The sequence below is a fragment of the Jaculus jaculus genome, chromosome 6 (genome assembly GCF_020740685.1).
Source record: "Jaculus jaculus isolate mJacJac1 chromosome 6, mJacJac1.mat.Y.cur, whole genome shotgun sequence".
NCBI classification, from domain to species: domain Eukaryota; kingdom Metazoa; phylum Chordata; class Mammalia; order Rodentia; family Dipodidae; genus Jaculus; species Jaculus jaculus.
The window spans coordinates 114,683,296-114,708,573 of record NC_059107.1 but is presented as its reverse complement, the minus strand read 5'-3'; the positions used below and the strand labels follow the sequence as shown (position 1 = coordinate 114,708,573).

Here is a 25,278-nt window from a genome sequence, read left to right as displayed (position 1 = left end):
TGAATGGTCTTATTGTGATTGACCTCACCTTATTCACTTCCTGAAACTGTGATGCATTTAAGGCAGCTCCTTGTGATTTCTTTGGGATGTGGGGGGGAAACAACAACTTAGGAGCTTTGGCCAGCAGGCACATGTGAGGGTTGTTTTACTGTTCTGCAGGTTGATAGTGAGGGACTGCTGTGACTCAGTCTAGAGATATTGCAGATTTCTAAGCGTATACTGTTGAATTTGAAAGATATTTTAAATTTTTGATAAAATGCAATGCAAAAAGAAAGTTGAGACATAATGTCCCTTTACTTAAGAACAAAATAACCTATTTCCTGGTGGTCGAAACAAAGGGCAGGAATGCCAGGCTGTGGTTTCTGAAGCCTGCTATGTCGTTGTGCCACTCTCCCTCTGATCCAGAGCCACTCCCTTAACTTGATATCTGTTTACTTTAGAGAGGCAGTTTTCAAGATAGCAAATACCCTGGCCCCGTGCCCTAGGAGTCATGACAAGCGAAAAAAACATACTCGCTTGACGATGATAGCCTTGGTGATATTTAAATGACTGAGTTAATTTTTTATCCACTTTAATAACTGGCATTTTTTTCGTTCCATCTACTTCTTCGTTTTCTATTTCTGTTCTGAGGCTGCGGACACAGGCATCTCTGCTGGCAAATTACTCCAGAGCGTATTGCAGAGCAGTCCTGTAAGACAGTTCTATCAGCGGCATCTGGGTGGCTACCCCTTCTCCGAAATGGCAGGTGTGAATAGCTGTATAAAATATTCTATGTTTATCTTTAACTTCTTGTTCTGGGTGAGTATTTTTCTTTTAATGATCAGTTTATGTAAGAAAGAGGATCTTGATATAAATATTGTAACCAAGAGCAGACTCTAAAATCGGATGAGAAGGAAAATGCATTTCCCATTGAACTGTTGGGGTTTGTTTGTTCTATAGTTGGTTGTTTGGGTAATTAAAAATAAGCCAATGACTACCAAAAACAATGTACTCAGGAACTCTGAGGATAAACATTTCTTAAATGTTTTGATATTGTGGCAAAAGCAATCACAGAGAAAAATATCCCTTAATTAAAGGATAATTCTTTTTAGTTATATGTCAGTCAGGACTACTTTGTTTAAGAACTCTAAGGAAAACAGTTTGACTCATGTCACCCATAGCCTAGCTCCTGGTTCCCTCTCTTTATATCTGGGTTTAAAACAGGTGACAAGCTAGTAGATCATAAGACAAAAAAGTCATGAAAGGACCATTTTCAGAAGCCCAAGAGAGGGGGAAGTGGGTCATGAAAAACTACATGAGAAAGAATAAGATTATTAAATAATAAAGTTCATCTCAACCAGTGGCTATGGACTGGTATTGAAAAACAGTATTTAGATGTGTCATCAACCCACCTTTCAATCAGCAGGGATTGTCTTTAGCAAATTATACTTCTCTTGCAAGTCCATCAGCCTAAACAGAGCAAATACGCTGAAAATAGCATTTAACTTGGGAAATGGAAAAAGGAAACATATGGAAAGGGAGCACTTATGCACTAAAAAGAGGAAAGGACTATGTTTTTTGTTGTTGAAGATCCTTGTGCTTATAGTAGAGAGGCAGCTGGTATCGATTTGTTATTAAATTTCTGTTCTATTATCATAATCATGGAAGTTAAATAAACTCACACAAATACAGTTTTATTATTCAGAATGATTTTTCTCTTGATGGTCAGTAGCCCTAGTAATACAGATGGAATATTGACGAATTAAATGTGCATTTACTTACATATATAAATAAATATTTGTTCATTGTACCTTCTCTTTTCCCCCAAAATGGGCTCCTTTTCAAAACATTAAATGAAGCTTAAACATAAATAGTACTTTTTTCAAAAGTTAATTTTGATGCATTTCTTACTTTGAGATATTTAAAACATTGAGAGTAGAATATAAAGAAAGGAATGTGTACATTTTTCATCTTTTTTATTCAAAGCTTTCCACATCCACAAAATAAGACAAAGTTGGGTAGTTAATCCCATTACCCAGCCTGCAGAGCCATAATGGCCTGTCTTATTCCACCATATTCTCATGTACTTGGCCCCACCCAACAAATTGCCTCATAAATGATATTCTTATTTGAACTGGAATCCAAATAAGGTCCACATACTGTGACCAATTGCTTCGATATCAATTTTACTCTGTAGATTCTCACAATAATTTTATCTTTTTAAAAAACTCATTGAAATTTTGTGTGATTGTTTTTTGTTGTTTGTGTTAACATTTTCTATAGCTATTTGCTTACTCAAAGTGTCACTTGCCATGTTTTCCTGACCTCTGTATTTCTATTTGTTAGCAGCACCATCAGGCAGTTTGAAAAGGTTTAGGTTTGGAGGGGTTGTAACTGCTTCATAAGTGATACTATGTTCTTTGATTAGGAAGTGCATGAAATGTCCCATTTTTGTGAATGATATTCAAGTTTGAAATCCACTTTTAGTTTATTGAAAAATTCAAATGGGTGATACTGTGGTTCTACAATCCTTCTTTATATAGTAGCTGAGGAGAAATTTCTCATTTACTGATTTATTGTTTGGTTACCAGTGGTATTCAGTGTATGTTTGTACATTTTTATGCATATGTGTGTAATAAAATGTGGAGAGAAAGAGAGAGAGAGGGGGAGAGAAAGGTATATATCCATAAGCACAAGTACTTATTTTTTGTTATTTAATTACCAGATTTCAAAATTATGAGTTAACCTTTCATGTTGGTAAACAATGATAATTCTTCCCAATGTACTAATAAACATACCCCATTATAGTTCATATCCTTACTGATGTATACTTTATTTAATCTTTGGTTAACAGGCATTTCTTCAGGTTGCTTTCTGAGGTTTTTGTTTTGTTGTTTTTCTTTTTTTGACAGCTTCCATACTTACAGACAATAAACCATGATAATTCCCTCCCCTCCCCCTCTTTCCCCTTCTCAAATTTACTCTCCATCATACCTTCTCCTTCTCTCCATTAGTCTCTCTTTTATTTTTATGTCATCATCTTTTCCTCCTATTATGAGGGTCTTGTGAAGATAGTGCTAGGCACTGTGAAGTCATGGATATTAAGGCCAATTTCTGTCTGTTTGATTGCATTTTAAGCAGTCCTACCTTTCCTTTGGCTTTTACATTCTTTCCATTACTTCTCCTGCAATGGACCCTGAGCCTTGGAAGATGATAGAGATGTTTCAGTGCTGAACATGCCCCCATTACATCTTCTCAGCAATATGGTACCTTTTGGGTCATCCCAGTGGTCATCGCCATCTGAAAAGAGAAGTTTTCTAACCAAAAGTGAGAGTAGCAATAATATATGGGTATGAACATTAAGTAAAATGCTGACAGGGCAATTTGTTGAGCATAATATATTCATTTAGCCAAACAAGAGTGGGCATTACACTCATAATGCTCATGACTACCCCCACCATAGGCTTTTAATTAGGTTTTCAGTACTAGGCATGTATTCCCACACTTAGAGCAATCCTTAAGTCCAATTAGAGAGCAGTTGGTTTCCTCCATAACAGACATGCCACTATTGTATCTGTTCAGTCTTGGCCAAACTTGAGTCTTGCAGTGTCCACTGTTTTCACCACTGATGGCTTCTGTCTCCCGTAAGGCCGCATGCAGTACAGCTTTTTCCAGCTTTCTGTCATCTGGTCTTCTGGGACAAAGTTTTCAGCTCAGCTCCAGTTTGATTTCTCAGTGACCTTGCAGCCCAGGCATGTGGATCAGCAATAGGGTCTTATCATCTATTCTTGGTGGGAAATCAAGAGTATTGGCAATAGCCTATAATGTTTTGGGGGCATCAGGGACCTCCATGGCCAACAACTCACAGGAAGGTATCCCATCCCTGGCACTGAAATTTTTTCTAGTAACAGTCTATGGCTTCTTAGTATGCCATTATCTAAAAAAGTATCATGTGATAAAAATATATATGGCTTGTTTTAAACAAATCATGACATCAATATGTTAATGAATGCATGGTTCCTAAGACATCCAGAAGATGTCTGAAAATACCCAGACTAGTAATGATTTTCAGATCAGAAAACAGTTAAATAGATCTTTAGTATATAAAAATAGAAAGCAAAGTGTTATTGTGAAGTTTCCTCACATTGTTTAATTTGCAAACAAATTTAGAATATATTCACATTTTAAATCAAAATGGCAAAGACAGTCTAGGAAAGGGGCATTCCATGGATTCAGGATTATATAATTAAGATTAAAGTCCATAGTAGGTTGTTAATATATCTACCATTATACCTAAATACTATCACTACTTTACTGGGCACCTCTGATTAACTCATGGTTACCATTACCTATTATTTCTCTGATAATATAGACCAAGTCTTTCTGATGCTATAGATTTCAGTTAGATAGCTCTTACTGCCTTTTCAGGTTATTGCCATCCCATGTATGGTGAGACCTATAATCTCTAAATAAGAGATTTATTTATTTATTTATTTTCTTGTTCATTTGACATTATGAGATACCGGGTAATCAAACCAGGGTCCTTAGGTTTGTAGGCAAGCACCTTAACTGCTGGTCCATCCCTCCAGCCCTATATAAGAGAATTTGAGATGGAATCTCAGTGAGAGTAAGTTGTAAAGGTCACTGATAACTTCTTAGCCAACACATCACATCAGTATTTGAAAATAAAATCTAGGCATATGGAGGAGTTTCTGAGGTTAGGGAATGTTCCTGCTTCTGCTCTCCCATATACCTCCAGCCCAGAGCTCTCAGTTGGTATTTTATGATCCTTCATAGGAAATTAGCAATTTGTCACATTCCTAATGTTTACTTAAGTAAAAAATTTTAACAGTCCCACTGATGTGGTTTTCTTGTAGATGTCCATAGCCTTATGTTTTCAAGTATATTCTTTCTGTTGTAACTTGCAAAACTAAGCTTTTGTAAAGTAGAGCCAGATGTTGAAATATCTCTGAGATATGCATATGGTCGTTTAATCTAAACATACTGGTTTCTTTGTAGAAAGAAACTGAGATATGACACACAAATATGCAGTGGTTTCCATGTGTTTGCATTACTAATTGAATAAAAGCATGAGATCTGAAAATCATTTCTAGTCATTCACATTAGTTTGGTGTAAATTAGAGAATTTAAGATGCTATCAATAATGGAGTTACAGGTACAAAACCTGTTCATCTGAGTCTTATGTTAAAAACAGATGAAATGCCCCAAATTTTCATGTTTCTTTTATAGGTTAGGATTGAGAATGTCATACATGGTTAGAGTTTCCTAGTCATTTGGATTCCCATATAGCACAAGGCCTTCAGCTGGGTGAGACATTGTAATAAAACAGAGAGCCATGAGAGCCTAGATCTAAGTGAGGCAACATTACCAATCATAAATGAGGCAAGGTGAGGAAAAGGAGCCAAACTCTAAGGCCAGAAGGATGAGCACCTGAGGGAGGCCACTCCATGGTTTGAAGAGAGCAGAAAGTAGTCAAAACATGGAAGAATCCCAGGAACCAATGGCTGGGACACTATATTAGTTGTGTTTGGCTTAATTAAGAGATCAGAGGAAAAGCAGACATAACTCTGAGATGGGGTACATTAAAATAATAGGGATAATTATATTTTATTCTGTCAGCTCATGAAATGCCCCAAGGTAAGCACTTAACAATAGTTGGAATGTATGAACTCTGTAAATACAGTGGATGCTTGCCATTATGTAATTAATGCTGTTAGAATTATCACAATAACAAAAGACATTATAGCCCAGTAGTAGAGAGGGCAGGGTGAACATTGGCTGTTTCATTACCAGCTATACTTCCTTGGGGGAAAATAGCTTCTCTGTACCTTATTGTTCATCATCTGTGAAATGAAAGCAGTAGTTGTATGTATCTCAGGAGATGCTGTGGTGATTAAATGAGTTAATACACATAAATAACTCAGGATAACATTCATACTGTGTAAGAAAGTGACTCTTAACCAATATTTAATAGGCGTTTTTATGAGCCACAAGTACAAAACAAGTCCACATTGTGATGAGTAATTTCTATGCTGTATTTTGAAACAGAGGAGGAAATAAGAAAGCAAACAATTAGGATAAGGCAGGAGTTCTTCCCTCATGAATTAAAGGAATGGAATCAGCTGAGATTCTCATCCTGAATCTAGACTTCATTGCTTTGAGACCTGAAATATGTTTATTGATTTTCAGTGCCCCTCTTTCTGCATTTGTAAAATGAGGGTGATAATTTTATCAGCAAAGATTAATTATTTATAATTAATTAAGACTAAGATTATTTATAAATTTTGTAAACTATTTATAAATAAAGACTGAGATACTTTAAAAAAGTTTTTTTTTATTTGTATTTATTCATTTATTAAATCAGAAAGAGGGAGACAGAGGGAAGGGTGAAGGGAGGAAGACAGAGAGAGAGTGAGAGAAAGAATGGGCATGCCAGGGCCTCCAGCTATTGCAAATGAACTCCAGAAACATGTGACACTATATGCACCTGGCTTACTTGGGACCTGGGGAATTGAACCTGGGTCCTTAGGCTTTGGAGAAAAGCTCCTTAACTTGTAAGGCGTCTCTTCAGCCCAAGACTAGGATACTTTATGAAAGCTTAGAACCAAAGTCTGGAATACAATAGTTTAATTAATACCTTTTATTATTCCAGTGATCATACTTTGTTCAATTTGAAAGTATTATAATCTGGTGTGATCATATTTCATGTTTTAAAAATTAAGTACAGTTTTAGCCCTACTCCGGTCACCCTTTTCTATGAGAGAGAGAGAGAATTGGTGCAATAGGGGCTTTAGTCAGGGTAATTGAATTCCAGATGCATTACCACTTTGTGCACATGTGCGAACTTGTGTGCTTGCATCACTTTGTATGTTTGGCTTATGTGGGATCTGGGGAGTTGAACATGGGTCCTTAGCCTTTGTGGATGAGCACCTTAACTGCTAAGCCATCTCTCCAGTCCCTGACCCTACTTTTTTAAATCACAAGGTAAGGGTGTTATAAGAATGAATGGAATATGCTTGTGTCCACTTTGAATCTGTGAGGACCTGAAATTTCCTTCTCAAATGGCCTCAAACTTGCAGGGGTGATCTTGAGAGCTGTTTGCAGGAGTAGAAACAGGTTGTAAGCTGATCTTTGCTTTGTAAGAATCCACCTCAATTCCTATTAGGTGCCCCAAAGTTCTAAATAGAAGCAGGAGTGTGTGATGCAAGACTTTCCCCTTATCATTTTCTTCTGGCAGGCAAGCCCAAAGCACCTGGGAGTTTTATATCAAGCCATGTCTTCTAGGTCATGAATTATTTGTTGAGGCGAGAAGATAGAACACATCTTCTTTCTGTGCTTACTATCTTGAGTAATACCTTGTCAGTATAGAGAGCTGTGGTCTGTGAGCTGTTAGTTATATTTATCCCTGGGATTTTCACATATATGTACAGGTCTCCATGTGTTACATGGAATTTTTACTCATGAAGCATGGCCACAAAAATACTTCTGAATTTGTATCACATGTATGACTTATTAAACATTAGGATATGAACATAATGCTAAGCATCAATCTTATTACATATTTTGTAGCTACGTGAATGTTAGTGCTGCATTTCTTACCAAAGGCATATTTGTTTCAGAAAGAAGGAGTGTTGCTTTTATTTCCTAAACTTAAAGTAATAAGTAAAATTAGCAGCAGTTGTACTGGATATTTAGTTATTTAACAGATTTAGAAAGTGCTGATGAATGCAGCTATAGAACATATACACACACTATATAATACTCATTAATACAATAAATACTACCAACTTGGGCCTACAGGTTAAAAAAATGACACCAGATTTTGTCTACTAAATATTGAAGATTTTTAAAACATTTTTATTAGTTATGTACACAGTGTGAATACAGCCATGTTGGTACCATCATTGTCCTCCTCCCTGTACTCCACCCTCCACAAGGTCCCTCCTTTTTGGGGAATGTGGGTCTTGCATTGTGGGGTTAGCCATCAGTTATGGGTAAGAGGCAATGTCTCTGTGCATAATGTCCCAACATGTAGCTCTAACAATCTTTCCACCCCCTCTTCCACGAATTTCCTTGAGCCATGTTGAGTTCGTTTTAGGTCTAAGTTAGTGATAAGATCTTGGGAGCCTCTGTGTCTCTGGATGTCTGGTTTGGTAAGAGTTGAGTGTTCTCTGTGTTCATCTCCTTCACCCTTGTGCTGATACCAGGTTTACCAAAAAGCAGTACTCTTGCTCATTTCTCCAGTTACTCTATGTTTTCAGTGGGGGCCCTGGTGAGGAGTGATGGGCTGATTCTGTCCTCAGGATCTGTGTCCATCTAAAAAAGAGAAGTAAATTCTTCAATGGAGAGTGAAGTCAGCACCAGATAAACAGGATAACCATTATTATTTTAGAGAGAAGTTAACAGGTGTAGGCCCTCTTGTAGCCCACAGTTGGTGGGAACTTGATAATGGAGAGCATGCTCATTTTTTTGGATATGGTTCTGACTTGTTTCCCAGATCCAGCCATGGGTTCTGTTCCACTGAGTGGATTTATTAGCCAAATCAAGGGCAGTTGGTGACTTACCATGGCTCTGTGCAACTATTGCATTTGTGTGAGCATCACATCAGGTTGTTTGTTTGCTGTTGAGTAGCTTAGACCATGAGTTGCTTATACAGATGTTGGCCATTTTCCCCCAGTCACTCATGTAGCACCTTCTGGCACTAGGCGAGCTAACTGTCTGGGGCCTGACTGTCTTCCAGATTCCAACCATGTCATTCCATGTTCTGTACCAACAACATAAGGTCTCTTTGGCAGTAGGGTCTTACCACTAATCTTTGGTGGGTCATCAAGTATTCTCACAGAAATCTGTCTTCTTTTGGGAAACTTTGTAGGTCTTTCTGATCAATAGCTCATTGTGGATATTAACCACATGCTGGTACTGGGGGTTACAGGGCAGCAGCAAGGAAAAGAAGGAAGAAAAAGATAGATTATATAAAAGAGAAAGAGAGAAGAGGGAGAAAAGTGAGGGAGAGAGAGAGCGAGCGAGAGATAAACAGGAGAAGATTGAGGTTAGTCTTCATCATACTCTCTCCAGGGCCCCATGATGCAGGTGTTCCCTCTAAGGACCTGATGAAGGCTCAACAATTGTCTTTTAGGATATAGAATTTTATGATACTATTTCCATTTGGGCTCAGTTTGTGTCACCCCCTTTGCCCTCCCCTCCCACTCCACCCTTCCTATTGTCTGGTCCTCGAGATGCTTATTAGGTATGTCAGCTTATTGAAGATTGATACAATATTGAAGAGTTTTAATTTACTTCATAGGTTTAGCAGCAAAAAAAATTAGAGACTATTTTAGGAACAGAACTGCATTATGTCACACCATAGAGAGTAGGCACAGGAGATCAGGGAATGATGAGAATCCATATCATTAGAGAGAGACAACTGGAAAGCACTCCTCTTGCTCTTAATAAATAATAAATCAGAATATATTTCATCTCCAGTCCATGTGAGTAAAGTAAAATTCAGTATAAGGCCTAGTAAAATATTATTAAACAAGTAAAAACATCATCTTGAAGATTTAGAACATGGACACACATCTTTGAAATAAATTCTCCAGTGTCCTGGAAAACAATGTCTGGAAGTTGGCAACCACAATATGATACCAGAAAATGCTTCCCATCCCTCCCCATAAGAAAAAATAAAGTTAATCAGAAAGCCATAGGATGAATGGGAAAAGGAATGGATAAAATAAACAAAGAATTCAATATATCTAGAAATTTAATAGCAGAATTAACATTCACTGCAGATAGCACATGAGATGAAGCAGTGATATAGATCTCAAGTTCAGAAGCTCTTTCAGGGCTGGAGAGATGGTTTAGTGGTTAAGGTGCTTGCCTGCCAAGCCAAAGAACACAGGTTTTATTTCCCAGGACCCATGTAAGCCAGATGCATGAAGTGGTGCATGTGTCTTGAGTTTGTTTGCAGTGGCTGGATGCCCTGGCTCACCCATGCCTTCTTTCTCTCCCTCTCTTCCCCTCTGTCTCTCTCAAATAAATGAATAAATAAAAGAAAATATTTTAAGAGGTTCTTTCAGGGGCTGGAAAGATGGCTGAATGGTTAGAGGCACTGGCACAGGTTTGAGTCTCTGCTACCCACATAAAACCACTCACATAAAGCCAGACGCACAAAGTGGCTCATGAGTCTGGAGTTTGTTTGCAGTGGAAGAAGTCCCTGCCATACCCATAAATTCCCTCTCCCTCTGTGTCTCCCACCTCTTTCTTTTCTGCTTCTTTCTCTTTGTCTTTTCTACCTCAGATAAATAATTTTTTTTTTCTTTTAAAGAAGCTCTTCCTTGAGCCAGGCATGGTGGTGCATGCCTTTCATCCCAGCCCTCAAGAGGCAGAGGTAGGAAGAATTACCATGAGTTCAGGCCATCCTGAGACTACATAGTGAACTCCAGGTTATCCTGGGCTAGAGTGAGACCCTACCTTGAAAAAAACAACAAAAAAAATTAATAAATTTTTAAAAATCAGAAAGAGAAGCTCTTTCAGAGGAAAATAAAAATGATATAAAAATTATAGAAGAGATAATATATACAGAGTACAGAAAATAGAATCCCAAATACCTTGTTTTCCTGCATAAGAAGGTAAAATAAATAGGAGAGAAAAAAACAATAATCCAAAATTACATGGCTATAGAGCTAAAAATATACCTCATATATAGCATGAAGAAGTGCTTTCTACCCCAATTAAGGAAAAATTCTAATGGCTTAGCAATTAAGGTTCTTACCTGCAAAGCCTAAGGACCAAAGTTTGATTCCCCAATACCCACATAAACCAGATACACATGGTGGTGCATGCTTCTGGATTTCATTTGTAGTGGCTAGAAGCCTTGATACATTATTTTTCTCTACTTGCCTTTTCTCCTCTCTGTTTCTCTTTCTCTCTCAAATAATAAATAAAAATCATTTTTTTAAAAGAGAAAATATCTATGTCTAAATAAGAATTAGGAAAATAAGACCAGCCTGGTGGCATAGGGAAAGGAGGGTCATAAGTTGGAGACCAACCTGGACTAAATTGCTAGACTGTATCTTTAAGTGAATTAGGAAAACTATTATTTAAATGATAAACCTCTTTAAATTTTCTAGATAAAAACAAGTAAAGCTTACCCTGGACTCCACTATTACAAACAAAATGTCAGAGAATATTGCCTGCTGAGTATGCAGAGCCTTTTATAAGTGAAAGAGTTAGATGTCATCAAATACATATATTATAAACATACTTAAACATATTCCAAATCATTAAAGTATGAAGTAAAGTGAACCATTTAAGTATAGGAAATTATATTTGTATCTTGATTATGAGATAATGCATCAATCTAGAAAATATTTTTGAAAGGGAAGACATATAATTGTAAAAATAACAATTATGTAACAATTACTCCATGCTGAAATCTAAGACGTAATACCCTGGACAGTATTTACTGGAAAATAAGCAATAAACTCTGTGAGAAATAAAATGAGTGAGTAAAGATACTATCATCTCAGCTTTTCAAATTTCTCAGTTATTAACATCTCAAAGAAGAGAAAAAAAAAAACAGAGCTACACAGTAGCCAAATGTTATAATGAAGTATGTATAATAGGTTTCTAATAAAGTTTATACCCTCTTGAGTCTTTATTATCTTTTCTAGCAGGTCTGGAATTTTGGAAATTAGTGAAGGAAATTAAAAATATTCTTACAGGCAGCAATTTGAACTTTCTTACTACAGGCAATTGAACTAGACTTTCAAAAAACTGTTCAATAAAGAAGAAACTTGAAAATTTAGTAGTAATGACAGTAAAAACTGCAGTGCTCTTCCAATGTGGTAGAGCTGTCAGGATCCTTCCTTCCTACAGTCAGTCCCTTCTCATGTTTGGGGGTTGTCAGACTCCCAAATGTTTTTGTTAGTCATTGAATATTTTCTTATCTTGTCACATCTTCTAAGAAACAGTGCAGAAAGTATTTTAAGCTTATCTATGGGTCCTTCTAACATGGCACAACTCTCCTAACATGCTGTGATAGACACTCATATCAAAATATCTCGCAAGACCAAAGATCCTACTGGATTACAAACCTACTCTAATGACCTGGCTTAACCTTAATTATCTCCTAAGCCTTTTTTTTTTTTTTTTCCCCCAAATTGAGTTATTGAAGTTTAGGGCTTTAACATAAGAATTGGGATTAGGTTTACAAATCAGACCATTACATACCTATAAGAAATATCAAAACTGCCTATATTCCCAGAATACCGACTCAGACAAACTGCATCCTAACTGTAAGATAAAGATGCCCTGATAGAAGTGAATAAAAACCACAATGTTTCTTTTAAAGATAAATGAGAAGCAGTGCAAAGGTAGGCAAACTAGTTATGCGGTTTCCACTGAGAGCAGGCCTGACTTGGACCAACACTATTCCTTTTCATTTTCTAGTCTTACAACAAAAAATAGATATAGCTGGGCACTTCTTAATTTGTTTTTATTTGTTTATTTGTTTGTTTAAAGCAGCATAGAATATTGGGGTAGGAAAAAGAGAAAAAAAATATATTGAGGTAGGAGCAAATTTAAAAACCAAAAGAGTGGAAAAGACTAAGAATCATTCTGATGGTCAGGCTTTAAACACTGGGATTATATAGTGGAATATTTGTTTATGACTCAAGAATGATCATTTTGATAGAGCTACATTTGATTTTGAGGTCAGCCAAAGCATTTATGAAGAGTGTCATGATATTAAAACTGTAATCCTTATAAATGAATTTCTCCTAAATGAATGATATGAGAATGATCTACCATCTATCTACTATCTATAATCTATCTGCTAATATGTCTGTCTATCTATCTATCTATCTATCTATCATCTATCTATCTATCTATCTATCTATCTATCTATCTATCTATCATCTAACTCTGTGTGTAATTTAATTTATTTATTTAGGAGAGAGAGATACAGAGAGCATGAGTATGGGCATGGCAGGGCCTCCTGCTACTGCAACTGAACTTTGGTCACATGTGCCACTTCACATCTGGCTTTATGTGGGTACCGTGGAATTGAACCCAGGCCATAAGGCTTTGCAAGCAAGTGTCTTTAACCACTGAGCAATCCCTCTAGTCCAAGAATGCTATATTATTTTAGCTTTATTTTTTATTTCATTTCTATTATTTTAATATTTTGAGAGAGGAGCAAGAGAGAGAGAACGAATGGGCACACTAGGGTCTCCAGCCACTGCAAAGGAACTCCAGATGCATGCACTCCTTTATGCATCTGGCTTTAAGGTAGGTGTTACAGAATCAAAATCAGGTCTTTAAGCTTTGCAAGCAAGCACCTTATCTGCTGAGCCATCTCTGCAGCCCAAGAATAATATATTCTAAAAATAGTTTCTTTTATTTTTAAGATCAGGTTTGGGAAAAGTGAGATGGAAATGGAAGAGTGTACAGTCAGTTTCAAAATTTGTAAAAGAATTTTGCCTAATTGTGAAGATTGAAGCTAAGCAAACTATTCTTGACTTCTGAAATGATTGCTTTTTCTTTTCAATGCTAAGTTTACTATAATTGCCAGTGGCTGAAGACACTGAAAGTTGTCATTTCAGGAGCAGATATGGCTGACTTCATAAGATAGATACATGTTTTAATTTTTAAATACCTTGAAAACATGAAGAAAATAATAACATAAGAACAAAATGAGTTAAAAATTTGTCTATCACATTCTTACTATTGAAGAGTTACTAAAGTTTTTTCTTTGACAGTTTAACCATGCCAAATAATAACTATTAGGATAATTGACTTTGATTTTTAATTAAAACTAAAGGCCAGAGTGACTATTAAGATAATCAGCATAAATCTACTTATAAATGTAAATGAAAAAGAAAAAATATTGGTAGTCAAATTAAGTAACAGAGAAGAAAAGGTCCAATTGGTATAAAATCCCTGAAAGTCCTAGTGTGTCTTATTATCATTTGACTCTAACTCTCAATCATTGACTTATTGAAAAAGACATGCTAAAATGAGCATTTGTCTCCATTTGCAAATGAAATTATCATCTAAGAAAAGAAAATTTGGGAAGGAGGTTTGCAACTTTAAACTTTTTTGTTCAAGTTGTGTTGCATTGTGCACATGGAAGATAGCTAAATTATACAAGTTATTGAGTGCTTAGGTTTTTAGTTGCATTGTAACAATCACAATGATTTTGTAGGAGTTAGGCACACAGTAGGGGTAGATTTGTTTTGAAATTTCCATGGTTTTCAATTATGGAACTGTAATATTTGAAGCTTTATTTTATTTTTAATCTTAAAAACACAGTTTGGACCTACATGACTTTTAAGATCTTTTAGGTAGCATTTATTCTATGGCTCACTAGCTACTCACTGTACTGCTCCCTAACAAGACCTTTGACCTAATTTATGCTGCAAATTTAATGAGAGACTATTAAAAATGCTGCTTAGGGGTTTCAAGCATATGGTTCAACATGAGGGAAAGAAATGACATTCCAAAGTCATTGGGTTTAGGCATACTCAGACATTTCTTTGTCAAAGTTAGAAAAGTCAGAAACATATAGAAAGTCCTCCAAAGACTGCTATGTCTGATATGTTACAGGGCTGCTCTCAACTTATCCATCTAAAACTACATCTTTGATTTCTGAAGTATACATATGTCTTTTTGTTTCACCTTAACAGACAAGAGTTTTCCCTACACTAAAATAAAATGTGCTTCACATTTTATGTGTTGGCCTTGGTCCAAATTAAATAATCTGGTAAAGTCATTAGAGAAATTTAAGACTTAAATACTACTCTCCATTGTTCCTTCTTTCAGGGTAAGCTTTACTACCTACAAGAATTTACTTTGAAAAGAATTTACTTGGGTTTAAAAAGCATTGGTTAATGTATATACCATCATTGTTTAACTGCACATTTTGTCAAATGCTCTACTTCTCCCTGCCTTTCCCAACTTCATTCTTCCTCTTGAATATTTGGAGTTTAATCAATTACATTATGCCTTTCTTTGGTGCATGATAGCTTCTCAGGGTCAAAACCAGGGGTACACTAAGGATATTGTTTATTTAAACAATTGTGACTTATCTAACAAACACATGATTGGAATTAAATCATGGAAAATAATATTTTCTCACTGAGCAGACTCAAGTTCTTCTCTATAGATCACACTTAAGAACTGTAGTGGAACATTTCAGGCTGCAATGTCATGTTAATTATGCACCATTACAACCAGATAGGTGGTGAGTATAGAATTATTGTTCCACCTTATCTTTGTTGTTCTCTAACATTCTTTATTTATTTTTTAATCTGTAGATATGCGGTACTGTGATCCTGGGAATAGCAATATGGTTGCGAGTAAGCAAACATGGAAAAGAGGTAAATGTATAGATAAACACAAGCTACTCCATCTCCAAAGTAGTTCCTTTCCCTTAAAATAATGAGATTAATGGAATGATAAAAGGAAATATTTTCATTTTTTTCTTAAATATCACATGTAACCATTTGTGTTGATATGTGGGTTTATAAGTCAAGCAATCAAAATTCCTTATTATATGCCCAGTGGCACTGTGTTAAGTATGGAACAACTATTTCTGGGAACAGAGAAGATGTTATCCCCAGACTGGGAAGATTTCAATGAAAGTGGAGTTATGAAGTGTCCATGATAGAAATATTCCTCCTTTCATAATTAAGGCCAGCCTGATATACAGCTTGAAGATACAGACAATCTCTATTCTCCACTAAGAATGATGTTCATAGTATAACACATTGCCCATAATTTGGTTGAATTAAAAACAAAGAGGGTGAATAGTTTTCTTGGGAAGAATGTGAATCTATGTATTGTGGTCAGCAAAATATTATGGGAATTTGTGTTGTCTTTGAGAGTGTCAAAGCCTTATCTTGGCTCTTGGGCAGGCAAGAACTCAGGAGCTAAGGTCCAGGAAGGCACTGAGTCAATGGCCTTTAGATTCTTGGCATATGAATTCAGAGAATTAAAATCCACAGACCAAAGGATTAGATTTAGAAAGATTTAATGCCAGGCCTGGTGGTGCATCCCTTTAGTCCTGTACTCGGGAGGCAGAGGTAGGAGGATTGCCATGAGTTTGAGATCAGCTCGGAACTACTGAGTCAGTTGCAGGTCAGCCTGGGCTAGAGTGAGATATTTCTGACCTATAGCAAAATGAAATGATGTAGATTCTTTCCTTACAAGCTCAAAGACATTTATTACTTCTACTTTGTGTGTGTGTGTGTATGTGTGTGTGTGTGTCTGGGGAATGATACCCTGTTACCCCTAAACTATCTCAAAAATACAAGGATAATTGATATTTACCTGTTACCATTGGAACAGAAGGCAATCTCTTCTGACAAGAGTCTGGTCATGCTAAAGTAATCAGTGGTTGGTAGGGAGGTCTAGCCTGTTACATACATATGACTAACCTGCCCCATGCCAAATACACCATTCACTTTTTCTTCTTCAAGGCCAAAACTCTTACAAACACATCCATAGCATTAGAGGAAGTTTAGTTCATAGGGTTAATTCTGGCTACGGCCTTTGGATTCAACATGAGCTATCTTCCAAACTGTAGTGACACAGACATGAAGGATGGGGAGAGTAATAAAAGGGGCAGATTGTCAGAGTCATCCAATATAATACCACTTTGCCTTCATGCCCTGCTTCCCTTGCTTTTCATTCTTTCCTTCTCTTTCCTTTTCTCCCTACAATTATTCATCTTACCTCATGTAGAAATTTTGGTTATTTCTTCTTGGTTGTGTAGGCTCTTGTCACTATTAAGGGTCACATCTATTGTTAGAGCCTTTGCAAAGATTTTGTTCAAATAACTTGCTTCTCTTAAGATGAATTCTGATTCCTATTTAAACATCACAAAAATATTATTAAGCCAATAACAAAGACAACACATGAAATTTATTGTATTTTATTATACTATGGGGCACTTAAATGCCTTTGGTCACAACTTGGTAGAAAGAAAAAATGAAAAGCAAATTAACATCTGTTTTGTTTTCTTTCCTAAAGTTGCTAGCTTTTCTGGAAATTTCTCTTTCTCTCTCTTCTTTGCTCCCTCTTTCTCCCTTCCCCTGTGTTCTTTGCTTATCTCCCTTCCTCCTTTATGACTTTCTTTCTACCCCTAGAGAACCCAGTGAATCAATCATAGCACACTTAGCTACTTCCTCATTCTGTGCATCACCATGATGAATAAATTGGGTGGGGACAGGTGTGGCAAATTCTGTTCCTCCGAGTTTCATTTATTATTTCTACTGATAAATATAGCTGTAACCTCCTTGTGGCTTGGGGATGGGTGCTTGAGTTTAAGGAGGAGGGTATTTGAAGGTGTGTAGAATGTGTCTGAATTAAGCACACAAGTTAACAACCAGCTCCTCTCAGAGTATTTTGGACTTCTAAAGATATGTTTTAGCCCCGGTTTTATTTCATCATTCTTTTTATGGATAATGTTTTCTTTCTCTCTAGTGTTTCTTGTAAACAAATTTGATGTTTAGTCTGTTAGGAGATGGTACACATTGAACACATTAGAGGAGAACTGTTGTCCTTGAGAGAGTGTAACTCCATGTCTGCGGATGAAAATGGACTAATGGAACCAGACAGCAACTTTACAAAAGTCTGTGGATTCTTGCACTGTCAGCTTCTCAAGCAGATTAAAGGCCAGGCCCTCCCAGGCCAACACTGACCAGCCTGACTTACATCAAGCTGGCTTGATTTTCACTTACCCAAAGTCAGTGCTAAAGAATAAAGAGACTGAGAGGAGAACTGAATTTTATTACTGAGAAGACAGAAGAAGCAGCTGTACAGGAGAAAACTTGAGCATAAACACAGAAACAAGGATCACAGAGAAGTCACATACCTTGCCTTGCTAACTCATAGGGAAACATTTTAGGATAAACTCAGCAGTATGGCAAGGCACACCATATGCAAAACTGCCCTTGTGCCAGGTGATCTGATCTCCCCTAATCCAAAGAGGATTCCTGCAACTCTATCCAGCAGGCATACCAGCCCCAGTGCTTTAGAAATCTGTCCCTTGTCTTAAGAAGTGCACGGTCTTGGGCAGGAGGGATGGCTTAGCGGTTAAGGCTCTTGCCTGAAAAGCCAGAGGACCCAGGTTTGATTCCCCAGGACCCACATTAGCCAGATGCACATGGGGGCACAAGTGTCTGGAGTTCGTTTGTAGTGGCTGGAAGCCCTGGTGTACCCATTCTCCCTCTCTCTCTCTTCCCTCCTCTCTCCAACTCTAATAAATAAATAAAAAGAAAAAGAATACTTTTTTTTAAAAGAAGTACGCAGTCTTAATTTTCACCCAGGAGAGCTTTTGACCCCCTTTGGGGTTTCTGCTGGAGCAAACATCTGAACTCAGATTTCTACTTAATTCTTCAATAAGAATAACAATACCTTCATAAGACTCTCATAATAATTGGAGAAAAAGATGATGATATCAAAATAAAAGAGAGACTAATGGAGAGAAGGAGGGGATATAATGGAGAGTGGGGTTGTGAAGGGGAAAGTGGGGTAGAGAATTATGGTTTATTGTCTGTAAGTATTGAAATTGTCAATAAAAAATTATACATTTAAAAAAAGGAATAGTCATTTGTTGGGATAAATGTGGATTTGTGACTGCCAAGAGGTTAAGTTCCTGCTTTCTGGCTAGTCTCTGGCAGTGGGTGATCATGCTTGGGTCAGCCCCCACAGAACTTCTTACTATTACATGTAAGAGTTCTATCTGTGCTAGCTGACCTGAGATCTTTTTCTTTATATATTTTTTCTTTATTTGTATATGTACATGTATAGCTTTGCCAGGCTCTCTTGCCACTGCAGACAACACTAGACACATGCCACGTTTTGGGGTCTGACTTTACATGGGTGCTGGAGAATTGGACCTAGAGCAGCAAGTGCCTTTAGCCACTGAGGCGTCTCCCAAGCCCTGACCTGTGATCTGATAGCCCTACCAGAGAGACTTCAACCCTCTGGGATGCCTTAGACCCTCAGCTCTAGGAAGCACTAGTTGCTGGTGAACAGAACTGGATTCCTCAGGATATTTTCTTCTCACATCCATTTTGACCCAGACATCATTTATATTTACGAATTGTAATGGTTTTCTAGCTCCCAATTTGGACAACAAAATAAACAAAGACCACTGAAACAAAAAAATAAAAGAAAGAAAAAATCTTTAGGATATATGTAAATTGAAACATTTTCTGTAAGCATGTATTTTTAGAGACATAGGAGGCTTTAGATATCCTTTTATAACCGGAAAATGGGCCCAAAGGTTAGGGCTGGATGACTGTCCTAAGTTACAAATATGTCATTTACAGGTATTTGTAAGCTGCACCTTTAATAGCTGAGCCATCTCCCTTCAGCCCTGTTTGTAGGTACTTGTAATGACATTCATAACTTTAGTCCATTTCAACCTACTGACTATTGAGTAAAGGTCTCCTATAAGCTATGAGTAGATTAATAAACAACCTTTAAAAGAAAGATTATTACTAGTGGCAGCAGTTATTCTTGCATTGATATTTAAGGGAGGTGACCTATGAACTGTCATATCCTGGAATGCAGCATCTACCCAGACAGCTCAGTAGCTAGACGGCATTGAAGGCAGATGGACTGTGTATAGAACACATGTGTCACATGGGCACAAGCTCTTGATCTTTACTTATAATTTGCACATTCATAGAGGATAGGTGCATATGGAGGCTGAGTGTGATGAGGTTAATGACTATACTTGTTTTTCTTGGAGAACTGGATTGTATCAAATATGTAGCCAAACTACCTTAAAAGGACTAGAGTATTTTCCTCAATCTTCCAATATCTCATTCTTCCATTATTTTACAGTTAGATAAAATTAAGGACTGTTCCCTCTGGGAATGGGAAGATTGACTTGATATGGAATATTAGGAAGCTGACTTAGTTTGTTTTTAACTAATATGCAAAGCATTTGAATGACCACATGAAACTTCCTGTGTCCCTTTCCAGTCCATGTTTGCCTTACTTTCCATTTTGCTCAAAGGAAAGTGCTTTGAATTTCATCACTATAGCTTTGCCTATTCTCAAGCTTCATGTAAATGGAATCATATGACATTTTCTCTTTATATCTTCCTTGGAACAACATGATTCAGATATTCATTCATATTGTATATATCAGTTATTTGAAGAACTTGGCTTAAGTTGAAATAATTAAGCTACCATATAGAAAATATTCTGAAATTGCTACTTCATGTATGAAATATAAGATATGTGAAGCAAATTCCTATTAAGAAGTCAAAGCCCTTGTCCTTTTAAGCTTTTGAAAACAATGCCTTTGAAAAATTCATTACGTATCTTCCATATAATGTTTACCATATCATTTTAGAACAATCCAAGGTTCAAAACATTAGTCAGCCAAGTGGCATTGCAAACAGCAAAACAGTTTGAGGGCAAGGGGCTTTTGTCAGTTAGATTGCACAGTGTCTCAAGGTCCCAGACAGGGCCTGGTGTACAGTGGGTACTCAAAGTACGTTGGATGGATAAGCAGCATGAAAATCATGGAAAGGAATTTCTGGCATTCATCTCTTCTTCATTTCCAGATTATTACTTCTGGACCCTCCGGCTCAGACCCCTTGCTGGCAGTGAACCTACTGATCGCAGTGGGTGCCATCATCATGGTCCTGGGTTTCCTGGGATGCTGTGGGGCTGTGAAAGAGAGCCGCTGCATGCTTCTCTTGGTAGGTTCTCCAGACAAATGCCCGTGCCCATTCTGTGATTCCTGAGGGTGATCGCCTGTCTCCATTGCTGGTCAGAAGAATAGCCAAGACTGGTGAAACTGTAACTTCTGCTTAGAGAGTTTGAGTATGGAATTGAACATGGCTTAAATTTTGGTTTACTTTGGCTTAGGTTTGACAATACTCTGAAGGAAGGCACATTTTAATCAGTCATACATTCACTCATTCTCTCTTTCATTCATGCAACATGGTTGCATATCTCCAGGTACCAGACACTGTGCTAAATGATACAGAAGCTCTTAGGACAATTAGACCTCAACAAATAGCTCCAGTGGGAGTGCCCGGAAGAGAATGGCATGGATAGAAGAGGAAACTTTTCACCCAGGGCCAGAACTGAATGAGGTTCCTATGGGCTAGGCTGCTGATATGGTCTCCAGGGAGAGAGCCAGCCAGTAATCAAGTTGTGGTGTGTGTGTCTGTCTGGGAAATTGGAAGTCCTTGAGTGTGGCTGGAGAGGGCAGAGGCCATTTTTACTGATGATGGGAGATAAATCTGTGTGGACTGTGGTCAAGTCGTAAATTCTATTCTGTGCTATGCTGAGAAAAATTGTAAGGGAGTGAGATATCAGATCTGTTGCTCAGAAACCTAGGGAAAAGGATTTATTTCAAACATATACACTAGAAAATAGTGAATGAATATTATTTTTTAAAATTAGAAAAAAATTTTTAAAATTAAAAAATATTATTTTTTAAAATTAGGAAAGCTTACTATATATAAACTGCTGCAAGAATTTGTCAGAGGTAATCTAAACTTGTTTCTATGATAGAATAAGCATTGTGTTGACTCTAAAAGTTCTCTTGACTGCTTGTTTATTTTGAGGGGAGATAAGTGCGGAGTTTAACAGTTCTCTTACAACATCTTTAGGGGATAGATTTTTGAACAATAAAACCTTATTTTCAATTTGGGAAGTGCAATTACTTGAAGAGCTTGTTAAACAACACTGATATGTGGGCTGCATACTCCAAACTTATGACTCAGTAGACCTGAGGCTGATTTCAGCAATTTATATTTAAAGCAAGTTGCATGTGAGTTTGATAGTGGTGGAAATACTGTTTTGAAGCCAGTTCTGAGTTCCATATGTTCATATGTATGAAACAAGGAAAGAGGAGATAATATTCAAATAGATTCTTCTAAGTTTTGAAATTTTCTTCCCTTTAATATTAAATGATTGTCAATAGTCTTACCAATACTCTTTGATTTAACCACTTTTCCTGATCAATTTTTGAGACAAATATTTCTGAGTAACAGTAGACTCAAGATCTGTAGCTGGATCACAAAGGATGCACTACGTAAAGACCATAGTGAATACCCTGCCAGTGAGGCCATCAGAACTGTCAAGAAAAGTACAATACTGAAATACCTTGGCTGTTACTCAATGGAAAGGAATAAATACCTGCTTTCCCCCTTTTTTTCTAGTTTTTTATTGGCTTGCTTCTGATCCTGCTTTTGCAACTGGCAGCAGGAATTCTTGGAGCTACTGTCAAACCTGGGGTATGTATGAAGATGATGTTTGACAGCTTTTGGAAAAGCTTAAAACATTGAAATACTACCTGCTGTCATGAATAATGCAACAATATTTTTTCTACTTTCAGATAAACCGTGTTTTGAATGAAACACTCTATGAAAATGCAAATCTTTTGAGTGAAACAAGTAATACAGCAAAAGAATTCCAGGAAGCCATGATTTCATTTCAGAAAGAGGTAACTGGAATTTTTGGTTAGTTGGGAAGTTGAACATAGTTATTCAATGCTTAGTTTATTAAATTAGTGTGCTCTATAAATTTTTAAAATATCTCTACTTCACAGAATTTGACTGTGCTTTTACAATGAAATAAGAAAAAAAAGCAAGAATAAATTTACAATATTTTTCTAGCTTCTTATGATTTTCAGAGCTTAGGACACATATGTAAAAAGATATGTTTATAATGGATTAAGCCTCAATTGGGAAAAAATAATAATTTTGCTTCTTCCGTCCATTCCTCCTGGGTTCTTGGTTAAATGATTATAACTAACATTTACCGCTACTTATTTTACAAAAGGTTTTACATTCACAGTTCATTTAGTATCACAACGCCCCATTAGGTGGTGTTTTAGTTTGCTCTGTAGTTCCTGATATGCTTGTCAGATCTGTATTGCCTCCAGTATGCCCAAGACTGAGAACCTTCTTAACAAAGGGATTTACTGAGCTCACATTTCTGGGCATTGAAGAGCATGGCACTCTCACCTGCTCAGCTCTATGAGGGCCTCATCAAGGAGGGTATCACAATTGTGGGAGGAGGTTCAGAAGAGAGTACTTGTTAGACAAGAAGCAAGAGTCTGGGGAGCAGACAGACCTGGTGTTTTTATAGGTACCCATAGTTTTAAAAACTAACTCACTTCTGTAAGACCCACCCAGTCTTTGAGACAAACAATAACTCACACGAGAGAGAGAGAGAGAGAGAGAGAGAGAGAGAGAGAGAGAGAGAGAGAGAGAGAGCGGGAGGGAGGGAGGGAGGGAGGGAGAGGGGGAGCATATTAGGGCCTTCTGACACTGCAAATGAACTTCAGATGCATGCACCACTTTGTGTATCTGGCTCTACATGGATAATGGGGAATTGAACCAGGGCTGTCAGGTTTTGCAAACAAGTGCTTTTAACCCCTGAGCCATCTTTCCAGCCTAGGACCCACATTTTAAATAATCCTTAATACCAAGGGTATTAAGGGGACCAAGAATCTAGCACATGAAACACTTGAGAGCATATGACTCAAACCATCCCCAAACCACAGCAGATGGTAGTTTCCTCCTCATAGACCCTATTTTACAGATGAGGAGATTGGACCTCAGGTCTGGTAACTAAACACTGTGGTTAGAATTGAATTTAAGTCTAGAGGACAAGTCTTATTTTTGACTACAGATAGAAGTCCTTCTCTCTCTCTCTCTCTCTCTCTCTCTCTCTCTTTTTGTTTTTCTTTTTCTTGCTTTCAGTATAGAAACAAAACTTGGAGAAGCACTTAAAGGCATTCTACTGTCTAGTTCCTAGCCCAGTGTTTATTAAGTACTGCTTCCTAAGGAAGACTATATCCAGCCAGATTTCTGAGCTGTGGTCCCTTGAGCAATTCTGTCTTCCTGCCTTCATCATTCCTCATTCATGGAATGCACTTCTATCTTTGTGACTACATGTACCATAAAACTTGAAATATTAGTTGTTTTGTGACATGACTTCTAGATATACCATTTTATTCAGAATTCTCCTTGTCTGAACCACATGTAACATTTTTCCAGGGCTGTATTTTATAGGTCATTTGATCTGACATCATTGATTGAAGTGTTTTATGTTTCTGTCCATCTAACCATTAAGTAATGAAGAGTTGAAAGCTTTCACAATTTTTGTCCATCCCACACACATATAAATGTAACAATTAATGTGTGCTTCTTCTCAGTTGAAAACAAATTTGACCTCCTTAGACTTTACATCATTTAGTCCTAATTCTAGAATTTCAGGACAAAAAGAAAGTCTATAGATGTCTCTACAACATGGCACCCATTCTTTGAAAATATCTGTTATTTTTCTCCTCAAACTTTGCTTCTCAAACCGAAACATCCTTGATTTCTTGAGTTATTTATCAGATGACATCAGAGCATTCATCAATTCCTATCTGGACAGACTCCAGCTGATAAAAATTCTGCTTCAAGTGCTGTTTCCAAGAGGTGGAATCTGATCTGGGTCAATTCCTGTCTGACTTCCTTTGGGTGTGCTCTTCTCCTGGCTTCTATGTAGCTGCATCCTCTGCTTGCTCCCCCCATAGCTATACTGCAGGAAGGATTCGGGCAGCTCAGTACGTTCACTGGTGGGCTAAGCATCCTTGGGCTTCCCTAGTAAACTGATTTGGGGGAGGTGGGAAGGGCATAGAAGTAAACACTGGGCTTTTGAGTGATACCCGAGTCATCTTGGTTCTACAGTATTTTGGGGATTTAAGGTCATGGTGCTAAGTGCGAATTTCTAAACGTTGTTTGTTGTAGCATGCTCTCATGAGATGCTCTCATTCCTATATAAAAATCCCATACTTGAAACCCCTTAAGTTAATATATGATTATATATTTTTTACTACCTATTCTCTGCCTGTTTTTATTTATCTTCTCATCCACCTTGGTTTGCTTTGTATTAGTTATATTTCTTTGGAGAAAGGGTCCTACCTTAAAATCTGATTGATCTAGGATTACAATACACATTGACAGAGGTTGCATATATTGAATGTCTTTCCCTATGGATCTCAGAATTTTCACCTAAATTCCTTCTTTTAAGCTATGGTGGACTGTGTCCCTCTTGGATTCTTGGTGATGACTATCTGCACAACGGTGTTTTATTATCATTCATTGCATGCTTTTTTCATCCATCTGTTATTCAACTTTCAATTAGTTCAGACAAATTTCTTTCCTAACTTCCCCTATTGCTCATCTCAAGAGGAGATATCCTAAGTTTTATCCTTGTGTCTCCTTCATGTTTCTATGCCTC

The 25,278-nt window shown here is 37.1% G+C and overlaps 1 protein-coding gene across 1 annotated transcript in view; it reads left to right on the top strand.

Moving 5' to 3' along the window:
• Window positions 1-486: 486 nt before the first annotated feature.
• The window catches only part of Tspan8 (tetraspanin 8), a 36,536-nt gene continuing 11,744 nt past the window's right edge, over window positions 487-25,278 (top strand). The window contains exons 1-5 of the mRNA XM_004650101.2: window positions 487-798; window positions 15,318-15,380; window positions 20,592-20,729; window positions 22,203-22,277; window positions 22,379-22,486. Of these exons, the coding sequence (XP_004650158.1) occupies window positions 739-798; window positions 15,318-15,380; window positions 20,592-20,729; window positions 22,203-22,277; window positions 22,379-22,486 (444 nt within the window). The 5' untranslated portion in view covers window positions 487-738. The remainder of the gene's footprint in view (window positions 799-15,317; window positions 15,381-20,591; window positions 20,730-22,202; window positions 22,278-22,378; window positions 22,487-25,278) is intronic.